Genomic DNA, 12,909 nt, shown 5'->3' with positions numbered 1-12,909 from the left:
ACCCCTGGCTTTCTCTCAGTAGGCCCACTATCCTCACCCCCTTTAACTTCTGTCTTTGCATATGAGCTTAGAGCCTTTATGGGCTGAATATCTATTACTTAACAGTTTAAAAGTCCGAACATACGGAATTTCATTTCATTTACCAGATCTTTGACAAAATAATTCTAATTGGAGGATAGAATGGTAATTTAAAGACCCATATTTTTTTTCTTATTCTAGTATGTATGTAGGCCATGCAGTGTTGCAATAAAAAAAAAAAATCATCTTCCTTGTCATTGGCTCATATGTGGATAGTGCTGCCAGAGTATACCCCAAGGGACTGTCAGAGGGGACAGAAGTAGTGTTTCCCACCCCAGAAAGGGAAGAAAGGAATGAGTAGGAAGTGAAAGAAACCAAACCAAACAGAGTCCTTTTTCAGATTCCCGCCAAGGGAAGCCGAATTCCTCGGTGAGAAGAAGTTGGGGACGATGAGTTGTACAATCACGATTTCACACTGCTGGGTACCAAGTGTTGGACTGTTTAGCCCTAGAGTAGAAATCAGAGCATTCTGGTCAGCACTGGTCTAACTTCAGAAACCCAAAGTCATTGCTTCCCAAATCCATTTCTCTTTTCAAGTCATGCAAGAAGTGAAATTTGGGTCAGCAAAGGCAGGATGCAGACCTTCCCTCACAGGTGGTCTTGGGGCAACCACTAGGATTTCCCTTGGCTGCCTGCCCCTTGGAGGTGCCCACCTGGTCAGGAGTCTGTGAGGTTGATCACCCACCCAAGCAGCATGCCCTTCCTGGCTGGCTCACCAAAAACTGTCATCCATCCACTTGTCACAGCCACTAACTCGGGAATGAGTGAGTGAGACTTGGGGGCTGTCCTGGGCAACTGCTCCCAGCCCACACCTGGGGATGCCCAAGAAACTGGATAGATGAGAAGCACAGCTCCTAGCTTGGTCTGCCTCTTCTGTTCCTGACCAAACTCAGATAAACAGTCCACAAGAGAAGCAGATAACACAGGACAGGAGAATTTGGAAAAACCCTGGGTGCTGCTGGCAGCTGGGGGTGGTCACAGGTTTAAGCTTTAGCAATCCACCTCTCCCCAGCAAGATGGACATGTCGAACTTACAGGGGTGGATACATCGTACCTTGCACATGAGAGTGTGGTGACTGTGTATTTAGTAGCCCCTACCTTTCCTACCACTTAATGTGACGTCTTCTTTATAATTAGCTGTGGAGAGTCTGTCCTGCCAGTCTTCCATGGTTTTCTGGGTTATTTACGCTGATTGGGTGTTACTGAGTTGTATCCATGGGACAAGGTGAGCTTAGGGTCCTCCTATCTGCTGCCTTTACGGGAAGTCCCTGTCCTCTGCATTCTTTGCTAAAAGAAGAGGAACAGTATGTTTTAAGAAATCCATGGGAAAACATTTGGCCCTCACGTTACTATGGACCTAGAACTGCATATGGGAAGTGAGTCGATTCACATGATGGTTTTTCACCTTCAAAGGTACTATTTCTATTTATTGTTAAGATCTTACCACATCTCTAAGTTTCATTCTCAGCTTGTAGTTAGTATTTGATGATCAAGGATAAGGACTTGTTCTGGGTTAACATCTCACACTTCTCTGTGGCCTGTTGCTTCTCGCTTATCTGCACTTTTCTTTATAACTTTCCTATTTTTTTTCCCTCAACCTTAATTTTTTTCCATATCCTATTTTATAGAATGAATATTTGAGCTATTGTTAGAAAATATTTGAGAAGAATACTCGTTCTTTTTAAAACAAAGAAAAGTGAGGAAAGTCGTGTTTTTTGGTTGAAAAGTAGATGAAGTCTTGAAAGAATGAGCGAAATGACTGGGCATGACCAAGCGCCAGTAATACACTCCAAGGAGAATCTTGCAGTCCTTTGAATATCTTTACCTTGGGAAAGTGGCCTTTTTCTTGAGTTGGTTAATATGTCCATATAAACAAATAATCCAATACTTTCTTGCTGATATTTTTAAGATTTTATTTATTCATTTGACAGACAGAATTTGACAAATTCTTGTCAATGACAAGAATTGTACATTTGACAAGTAGGCAGAGAAGCAGGCAGAGAGAGGAGGAAGCAGGCTCCCTGCTGAGCAGAGAGCCCAATGTGGGGCTCGGATCCCAGGGCCCTCGGATCATGACCTGAGCCGAAAGCAGAGGCTTTAACCCACTGAGCCACCCAGGTGCCCCACTATCATGCTGATTTTTTAAAGTCATGTAGGATATGGTTCAGCTTTCGCTTTTTATCATTAGAGAAAATTTTCTTTTACTATACAGGTTTTTGTGAATGGGTATGATCCACCCTTGCTTTTTTTTTTTTGATGAAAACCAGAAAGGGTCTTCCAGGTTTGATGAGGGAGAACAGATGTATACTATTTAATCCCCTTTGTCCTAGAGAATTGACAGATGACTTCCACCAGCACATTTTCCGTGGTGAGTATTTGTGTTAGTAAGCAAACCCCTTTTCTTTGCTCAAACATAGCAAGGAAAAGTGGTGGCATGGAAATCTAATTTTGCCCTTCACTGAAGCAGGGAGGATCAGGAATGCTGCTGTGTTAAACTGCTTTCATCTCCTGTTTGGCAGACATCTGAAGGATAGCCTGATGTCAAGCCCCTCCCAGGCCAACCTCCAAGATGGCTTTTCATGAGCACTAGTTAGTGGTTTAACTGCTTGTTTCCTACCTGAGAGCAAATGGCTATCCCTGTAGGCTCCAGAGACTCTGGGATCCAACATCTTGTCTCCTGAGATGTTATTTGTTGAAATATTGAATGGATATTGATTCTCTTTATTCTACATTTATTTACATCCCATGACTGCAGATGTTATCTGGGAGCCCTCAGTAAAAATGAGTATTGTGTCCTTCCTGTGTCCAAGTACCTTGATAGAAATGGAGACTCACTGTGAACCCAAGCACACTCATGCCGCTGATTTTCATTCATGGTTGTTATGTTCTGTGAAGTCACAGTTAGTGACTTACTTACTAACTTAGTGACACACAGTTAGTGAGTTTGTGAATACTGAACTGTTGCTTCCATGGGAGGAAGTAAGGGATTAGTCCTGCGAGCCTCCGGTCTCAACATTTTCATCAACTGATCGACACATGTAACCTTGTTCTATGAGTCTTTCTGTTAAAGACTCCTTACTTGATGTACATCATTGATTTTTTTCATATTAGACTCAGCAACAGTACTTATGAGACTTACGCCTCAGTGAAAATTTGCTAACACACGTTTTCTCCATAAGACACATTGTAGTCTTCTTGCGCTTCAGAACGCTAGACAACACCTCAGCACGGCATTTGGGCGCCATTTTAAATGGTAGCATCACCAATAAAAGGCACAAAAATAGGAAAAATGCGTTACTAAAAAGACTGGTATAAGGACACTTGTTTATAGAATGAGAACCAATTCAAAAGACAGAGCATTGGCTTGACCTCAGCTGGGATGTGTTGGTTGAGCAGTTCAGATTTTTGTCCCTCTGTGCATGTCTGCAAATGACTGTGAAAGCTTTTCAAGTATTGATTTGGGGGTTTCAAGTAAATTAGTGAGTAGGCAAATTTACAAATACAGAATCCACAAATAATGACAATTAATTATATTTTCTGTCAGGCCAAGTCCAAAAAAAAAAAAAAAAAAGAAAGAAAGAAAGAATAAATACTGGGTTGTGGCAAAATTCTTCCAGAATAAGCAGCTAGGATGGCTTTGTGATTTTTGTCATGCTGATCAACCACTTTTGCTTTCAACTTTTTCAGATAATCACAGTTCAGATTGACTTAGAGGGCAAAGATTATTTTCCCTAAAATTGTGTGTATCTCAGTAAATACAAACAAAGAGATTTCCCTGAACTCTATCTTGTGCCAAAGAACATCATGTAGAATCTTCATGGAGGTTGGGTTCGAATATTAAAATATTATACATTCTCAGTAGTTCCATTTCTTTGCAGAAGATTTGACTACTAAATGATTTGGGTTTTATTTTTAATTTGATTTAATTTTTTATACAGTGTTTTGAGTTCTAGCAAGTAATTATTTTCATTGGTTTTGCTTTGGGATGTTGCAATCGTGCATTAAAAAAATAGTAAGGATACTGTGAGCTTAAGTGGGTATTGGAAATGGTACCCATGTGATGCACTTGAAGCAAGTCAAGCCACGGGAGGGCTTCTCCATGCCATTGCTGGAGTATGAGGCTCCCACATGGACTGTAGGACATGTTGTGTTTGGCAGTGACAAACTATTGCTCTTGATACATGCTCTCTTGTTATCCAGAGTAATGGCAGTTGTTGGAGAGCAAAGCAGGAAAGTTTTTTCTTAACTCTGGAACCCGGGTATTCATAAATATTTCAGTCTTTGTAGGCCAGATGGTCTCTCTGACATCTACTGAGCTCTGCTGTTTTGGTGCAAAGCTGCCCTAGATGACACACAGTTGAATGAACATGACTGTGTTACAATAAAACTTTATTTGTAGACATTGAAATTTCAATTTCACAGAATTCTCATGTATTGCTAAATACTATTCTTTTGACTTTGTCCCACTGTTGAAAACTGTAAAAACCATCCGTACTTTGTGGATAATAGAAAAACAGAGGTTGGAGCAGATTTGGCCTGTTGACTATAGTTTGCTGAACCTTGTCTTAAAATTTATGTTGTTAAAACTATGTCATACAACTGTTCCTTGCATCTACATTTCTAGGTCAAGTAGATGATTACTACATTCCTTACTTAAATCTGGAAGTAAAAATTTTAGAACATATGTGTATATTTATAATATATGAATTAAAAATATATGTATTTGTGTGTGAATGCATGGTTGTGTATTATATATCTGTGTATGTGTATCGATAGGTATTTATGTATATATGTATAGATCAGACATATGTAAATGTGTCTGTGTGTGTGTATATATATGTGAGTGTGAGTGTGTGTATATATTCTTCATATATATAGTCTCTCATGTCTACTAGTTAAAGCAGTTCAATGAAGAGTCCAGACTTAGAAGTAAATTAGACCTAGAATTATACCCTGACTCTGCAATGTACCACTTGTGTGATCTCAGAAAATTTATGTAATTCCTTTCTGAGTCAGCCTCCTCATTCCCAAAAGGGAATTTACTTACCTCATATGGTTGACTTTGGAAACTTATATAATATATACAAAAGATACATGAGACATAGATGGGTGCAATATATAAGTGGTTTTTAAATTTTTGAATTTTCCTAAAAGAAAAGACGTGTGTTTCTTAAAGAGACCCAAACCTCACTTCCACAATAGACTTACAATGTATTCTGTTCTATTTCATAAAAGTAAGCATAGGCACATCTGTAAACCAGTTTCTTTCACCTTTCTTTTTCTTTTCCGATGGTGCCATTGGTGTTCTCATGTTATTGCTTCTTTCCTCTGACCTCAATCTTTCTGGCCCTCAACGCTGGTGTTTTCAGACATCCCAGGGACTCCCTCGGGGTTCTGCATACACTTGCTACACTTCACTAGAACAACACCTGTACTTTCAATAGACTATTTCCTTATTTGACAAAGACAGATAAAACTGTTCTTGCTTTTGAAGCTTTCTTGGTAAGAGCACTGGCTAGAAAAAAAGTACAAAGTGGAAAACGTGCCAGATAACAAGAATTCAAGACAAGGAAACCTTTTGTGGGAGTGTGAAATCTGTTTTTAAGACACCTATTTAAAATAGGCTTCATGTCCTCAGCTACGTGTCTTAACCCTCGTGTTTGTTAGAAGCAACAGAGTGAATCTCTTACTGTTCAGATGTTCAAATCAACTTAGCAGTCCATCTGAGATTGTTCAATATCACCTAAATTCAGGTATTTTCATTTAATCGTATTTATTTCAAAATAGCGAACTTTTCAGTACAAATCAGACCTACTTTATAATTATGATATGTTGAAACATTTATATACTAAATTATAAACTTGATGAAGCAGCTAATAAAACTTGTACTCAAAAGCACTTTAACTGAAATTACATTAAAAAGAGGTGGAAAATGGTCTTTTTAAAAAAATTATTTTTTTTTATTTTTGAAATTTCTTTTCAGTGTACCAGAATTCATTGTTTATGTACCACACCCAGTGCTCCCTCCATAATACCTACCACCAGGCTCACCCAACCTCCCACCCCCGACCCCTTCAAAACCTTTTGAAAAACTTGCTTCAGTTTTTGGAAAGAAGCATTGATGCTATCACTTCTGAACTTGTAACACATAATCCACCTTCCTAGGTATAGTACTAAGTCATGTAAGAATTTTATTGGTATGTTGTATGTCAGTATATATGTGTGTGTGCAGTGTGGACAGACCCACATAAGCTTACCTATGAAGATTAGGTTGTCCTTGTTGTCTCTGCAGTTAGAGACACTAAGTTAAGTCAGTGCTGGAATCTGCCAAGATTTTGAAGTTTACTTTCCAAAATTTCTAATAAACTGAATGGAGCAGTCCAGTGTTTCCTGGGTATATTTGCAATCAGATGCTTCTCGGTAGCCCAGTTGGAAGACTGAGGGGAGCAGATAAAGTTTCAGAAATAAGCCTGTGTTTGATTCTTTTGTTGTGGCCTCACTGGCAAGTCGTCTTGCTGGAAATCTGGAGTGCATGGGCTTGCTGCTGTGTCTCTCTGCACTGTTGTCTGGCTGAGACACCTGTAAGTCCTTTTGGGGGCAGCTGTGAGCTTAATGAGAATTGGGTTGAAGGTTGTGTTGGCTGTGTCAGAGTTGTCCTGGTTGGTTGGGCAAGGAGGTGACAGTCCTGTGGTGGAGAAAGATTACAGTCCTTTGAGCCCTTTATTGTTCCCACCTGTTATTTGGGCATTGTCTTATTCTTCTCATTCATTGTGTTCCTTATTGCACTCCTTTTAAAATTGTCTAATATTTGTTTAGTTCCCTCTCAGAGCTTAGAGTAAATATCCTATAAATAGTTGGGCAATAAGACTCAGAATCTTTGAGTGTGAAACTTGGAGGGTCATAAGTTCTGTGAATGTGATAGATGAAAAAACAGGTTCAGAGGCTTTAGAGTGACTTATGGAGGTCTCACCTTTCTTCCCCTCCTTTCTTTCTCTCCCCTTCTTTCACAGGGCCATGGTCCTATATTGGTTTAAATGAAATATTGTGCTTTAAATTTACATATGGCAACTTCAAAAATAGATCCACATGAACATTTTTGTATGTACATTATATTCTAGAGTTAGCATATCTCTTCAAAAATAAGGATTATTCCATTTTTATAAGAAACTTCAGCCCTTGTAGTTGATAAAGTTAAAATACAGTTTATTTTGAGAAGGACAGTTTTGCATCTGGTCTGTTCATGGTTCTTATCACAGTACTTATCACAGTGCCTGGAAGAAAGAGGACACCCTGTGGAGACTTGAATGAATGTGTAAGAGGGAGGGAAGAAAGGTGATGGGAGGTCAGCTGGGAGGAAGGAAGAAGGATGAACATGTCTGGTTTTGGCTTTCAAAATACTCTTCTCATGACCAGGGCAATGGAGTTCTTGGGTAGGTAGTGGACATGGACATCGGTCTATACAGAGACCCTATGACCAGAGTAGCTGCCTGGGTTCTGTCCTGCCTGCTGTTGCTGTCTCCTGCCAGGCAGGATATGACTGGTACCCAGGGCCCCACCTTTGGGGGTGTCTGGAGGGCTTTTTCCCCTACTTGCTCTTGGGTCTCATCTGCTTTTTGTTCTCTCAGCTATCCTCTTCTAGACTTCAGTAGAGAGATAAATATGTAATATCGCATGGTAATACTATGCTTGTATCTCTTCCTTTCTCTGTATCATCAGTGGAAAAAAATAACATATATACATACATACACACACACACATATATACATACATACATTGTATATATGCACACACACACTTATGAATAGGACATAGTGTTGTTTTTGTTTTTTTGTTGTTGTTGTTTTTACTGTTTTTCATTTTGTTTTGGTTTTTCATTTCTTTTCTATGTTGGTCCTCTCTTCTCCCCTGTGTGTTTTGTGTTTCAGTGTGGTAGAATCGTGGCACAGGGTCATCTAGTCTAGCAGGTGTTTCTGGGATGACTTCTTATCCAAGGACCCCCCTGAGCTTTTCCATTTTGGGCTCTGCTGATTGCTTTCTCCATTTTTACATCCACTGCACACACATAAATAATGCAGTCCTAGGGCTGAAGGGTTTTTTCAGGCAATGCGTAGTAGTGAAACCATCCAGAAAGACTGGGTTTTTAACAATTATTTTGTATTTGAATCTCTTTGTTCTTGAAATATTAAGCCTTGAAGAATTTTTGCTCAAAGTGATAAATAAGATAATGGGGTTATATCTGTCCAGTGTATGTACCGTGTTTTGCACTTACTAAACCATACTTTATAGTTACTTTTTTAAGTTTGATGAAAACATACAAATGGCTATCAGACACGTGAAAAAATGCTCAACATCACTAGCCATTAGGAAGATTCAAATTAAAACCACATTGAGATACCACCTGACACCAGTTAGAATGGCCCAAATTAGCAAGACAGGAAACAACGTGTGCTGGAGAGATGTGGAGAAAGGGGAACCCTCTTACACCGTTGGTGGGAATGCAAGTTGGTGCAGCCACTTTGGAGAACAGTGTGGAGATTCCTCAAGAAATTAAGAATAGAGCTTCCCTATGACCCTGCAATTGCACTACTGGGTATTTACCCCAAAGATACAGATGTAGTGAAAAGAGGGGCCATCTGTACCCCAATATTTATAGCAGCAATGGCCACGGTCGCCAAACTGTGGAAAGAACCAAGATGCCCTTCAACGGACGAATGGATAAGGAAGATGTGGTCCATATACACGATGGAGTATTATGCCTCCATCGGAAAGGATGAATACCCAACTTTTGTAGCCACATGGACGGGACTAGAAGAGATTAAGTTGAAATTTTTGTGGGAATAATTGTGGAGTCAGATGCAGCAGTAAGAAATAATACCTAGGGATGCCTGGGTGGCTCAGTGGGTTAAAGCCTATGCCTTCGGCTGGGGTCGTGTTCCCAGGGTCCTGGGATCGAGCCCCACATCGGGCTCCCTGCTCAGCAAGGAGCCTGCTTCCTCCTCTCTCTCTGCCTAGTTGTGATTTCTCTCTGTCAAATAAGTAAAATATTAAAATAATAATAATAATACCTAGTACATAGTACCCAGTACATAGTACCAAGTTTACTCCAATGGTAATAGTTTGCAAACTGAAAGTACAATATCACAACCAAGATACTGACATGGTTGAAATCTACAGAGCTTTTTCAGATTTTCTGTTCTACTTGTACTTGTGCACACATGTGTGTTTATCTACTTCTATACATTTTTTAAAAGATTATTTATTTATTTATTTGTCAGAGAGAAAGAGAGAGAGAGAGCACAAGCAGGGGGAGCAGCAGGCAGAGAGTGGGGTAGGGAGCCCAATGCGGGACTCAATCCCAGGACCCCGGGACCATGACCCAAGCCTACGGCAGAGGCTTAACCGACTGAGCCACCCAGGCGCCCCCAGTCCTATACATTTTTTTGCTTTTTTTACTGTAGTAAAATACAGATAACATAAAATTTATCATCTGAGTCATGTTTGTTCAAGTATACAGTTCCATGATATGAAATACCACTGGTGAGTGGTATGAAATTCTTACTATTATGCAACCATCACCAGAATCCATCTCAGAACTCTTTTCATCTTGGGCAACTGAAACTCTATATCTCTAAAACAGTAACTTCCCATTCCCCCTCTCCTCAGCCTCTGGCTACTATCAATCCACTTTCTGTCTCTCTGGATTTGATTGTTCCAGGTAACTCATAGCAGGGGGTCATACAGTATTTGCCCTTCTGTGGCTGACTTATTTCACCTATCATAATGTCCTCCAGGTTTCCTTCCTTTTTAAGACTGAATAATATTCCATTGTATGTATTTACCCCACTTTGCTTACCCATTCATCCAGGTTTCCATTGGTGTCCACACCAAGTGGCTTCCGTGTTTTCGCTACTGAAAATAAATCTGCTATGAGCTACACAGTTTTATTACCTGAGTAGGTTTGTGTATCCACCACTACAGTGAAAACCTTAAAGGTTCCAATGTCACAAGGATTATTCACTAGTGTTTTCCTGTAACCACCTTTCTGACCCTTCTTCCTCCATCCCTAAGCCCTGACAGCCACTAATCTGCCCTCCCTTCAAAAATGTTGGCTTTACACAATGCTACATAAATCCCATAGTATGTAATCTCTGTGATTAGCTTCTGTGAATCCTATAGTATGTAATCTCTGAGATTGGCCTTTTCGCTCCGCATAATTCTCTAGAGATCATCCTATCATCAGTAGTTCCTGCCTTGGTAATGTTGAGTAACAATTCCATGCTATGGAACCACCACAGTCTTTTTTATCACGTACCATTGAATGCCATCTGAGCCGTTTCCAGGTTTTGGCTACCAAGAGTAAAGCTTCTCATTGGTGTACAGGTTTTTATAGGCATGAAACTTTTCATTTCTCCGAGAGTGCAGTTGCTGCGTTGTTTTAAGATTTAGCAAGTTTATGTCACATGAGCCACAGTCTCCTTGGTGATGCAGGTATGCATAAATGGAGATTAAAATAATGTCATGTGGGCCTGTTTAATAATAGCCCGATAAGAGACAACTTTAGACAATCATGTTGAAACAGTGATAACTTCTAACTGCTGCTTTTTTTCTCCTTTGACCTCAATTTCTCTGAAGTGGCTTTATGATCTCAAAAACATCATTCATTTTGAGAACTTCAGAACACGTTGCCCTTCTTTTCCTGCCTTACTTTTCCCGTGATTGGGCACTTGTTAAAAACCTCTTGATTTTACCACTGTATAGAGATTTTTACATCATTCTCCTCTTTTTTTTAAGATTTTATTTATTTATTTGACAGACAGAGACCACAAGTAGACAGAGAGGCAGGCAGAGAGAGAGAGGAGAAAGCAGGCTCCCTGCAAAGCAGAGAACCCGATGTGGGGCTCGATCCAGGACCCTGGGATCATGACCTGAGTGAAGGCAGAGGCTTTAACCCACTGAGCCAGCCAGGTGCCCCCATCATTCTCCTCTTAATTCATACCTCTGCCATCAGAGTTTCAGCAGCCATAACATCTTTATATTACTGATATTGTGTCTTCCTTAGAATCTCTGTCCTACGAGAGGAGCCTCTGTAGCCTAGTCACAGCTGATGTTTATAGCTAGAGGTCCCAGTACTCCTCTTCATGGCCATGGCCACATTCACCTCAGGTGAATCCTTTGCAGATGCCGAGGAAGTCTTACTCTCTTTTCTCATTCATAATCAGCTATTAGGAGAAATGCAAACTCCTCACTGTTGGTCCTTTTGGTATATGTTATTCTAGTAACCTTTACTTTTCTTTCATAGCCCTTACTTAGTTTGTTCATTTTAGTTGTATAAAACCCAAGGCCACATGGTTCAGCATGTCATAGAATCCCCTCAAAGGAGTTGACTAGAAAATATATTGTCTTAAAGCTATTTAAATCTCCATATCATCTCTGGTAAGTGACTTTAAGCCTCCGTCTTCCAAATATCAGGTCTGGTATCACCTCCTTATCAGGGGAGTCTTAAGGTAGGATACTGTCTGACCTACCCCTTCCCATTAACCTCTCTGAAAACTGGATTGGGATCTTTTCTATCTTTGTCATCGTAGAACCGGGAACATTGACTGGCAGATATTAGGCACTCTTGTTGGAAACACGAATGAATGAATGAACGGACTATACATCTTATATGTAGGAGACATTGGGTAAAACTGACAAAATGAGTGAATAATGGATATTTTCACTCTTCATTTTCCAGGTGATTTTTGAAGTGATAACTTCTGGACATCAAGGCTACCTCGCTATTGATGAAGTGAAGGTGTTAGGACATCCATGCAGTAAGTTGCCTCAACTCTTACACACTTGGGTCCACCACTGGGGAGATATCTATGTTACAGATTAAGAAAAGACACTGAAACCTGGGGAGAAGTTATCCTGCTGGAAGAGTGCCCCAACAATTCTTTAGGTATTGCTTTGTTAGCCCAGAAGTCCAAAAACATCTATTTTGTGTGTAATTCATTGTATGTAACTGAGCGTCTCTAAAATGAAGATTAGGAACAGGAATTAGTGGACCGCTTTTGTATAATCAAATAGCCTCGCAATGATCTGTGGATTTCCATTTTAAATAAAAGCAGAGGTTAAACCTTGAGGATCTGTGCATTTTGCTCCCAAATTCAGTGTATTACTGGCATACTTTCAAAGAATGGACCCCAAACAGGGCTGGGTTGTGTCAAATATAAGATATGTGCCTGAACCACTTAGGGACCCCAGAAATGGCCTGATTTTCATCTTTTAAAAATTAATACCTCAATAATTCCAATGGGTGATAAACATACACTTTTCTTTTGACTGTTCAGGATGAACAGCTCTTAACAGGCTGCCATATTTGTATCTGAACCCTTGCCATTAAATCAAAATAAAATATTGCATGTAAGTCAGTCACGTTTCTCCCCTGCCTCTCCTGGAGCTGCCACTGGGAAGCTTCAAGCAGAAAACTTTCTACAGAAAGGGGATTGGTGACAAATAGAATCATGGGAAACACTGGTGATCTAGGATCTAATAATGGGTGGGAACCAAAAGGGAGACTCTAGCCAGAACTATGGTGACTGCTATGCCCGAGGAGCCATCCATGGGGGCAGGGGTGCTGCAACCTGCTCTCCAGCCACCTGACCTTTGCCGCCTGCCGGGATATTTGTCACCACCCCTGTACGTGTGCCTCCTCGGCCTTAGGCTCAAGACCCCGAGTGGGATTGTCAGGGTTGCCAAGCTGGATCATGCTAGCAATCATGCATCCCTTGCTAGCAATCAGGGTCATCTAGGAAAGCGCATGGTGGCTTTTTCGCCTTCTCTCCTGGG

At 40.4% G+C, this 12,909-nt stretch overlaps 1 protein-coding gene across 13 annotated transcripts in view; it reads left to right on the top strand.

Annotated features, from left to right (window-relative positions):
• Positions 1 to 12,909, top strand: part of PTPRM (protein tyrosine phosphatase receptor type M) — a 793,799-nt gene that overhangs the window by 318,316 nt on the left and 462,574 nt on the right. For all 13 annotated transcript variants that reach the window (XM_046025010.1, XM_046025008.1, XM_046025007.1 and 10 more), the window contains exon 4: positions 11,813 to 11,891. In XM_046025010.1, coding sequence (XP_045880966.1) covers positions 11,813 to 11,891 — 79 coding nt within the window. The remainder of the gene's footprint in view (positions 1 to 11,812; positions 11,892 to 12,909) is intronic.

The sequence above is a fragment of the Meles meles genome, chromosome 12, assembly GCF_922984935.1.
Source record: "Meles meles chromosome 12, mMelMel3.1 paternal haplotype, whole genome shotgun sequence".
NCBI classification, from domain to species: domain Eukaryota; kingdom Metazoa; phylum Chordata; class Mammalia; order Carnivora; family Mustelidae; genus Meles; species Meles meles.
Note: the sequence above shows the minus strand (reverse complement) of the source record. Positions and strands in the feature narration are given on the sequence as shown.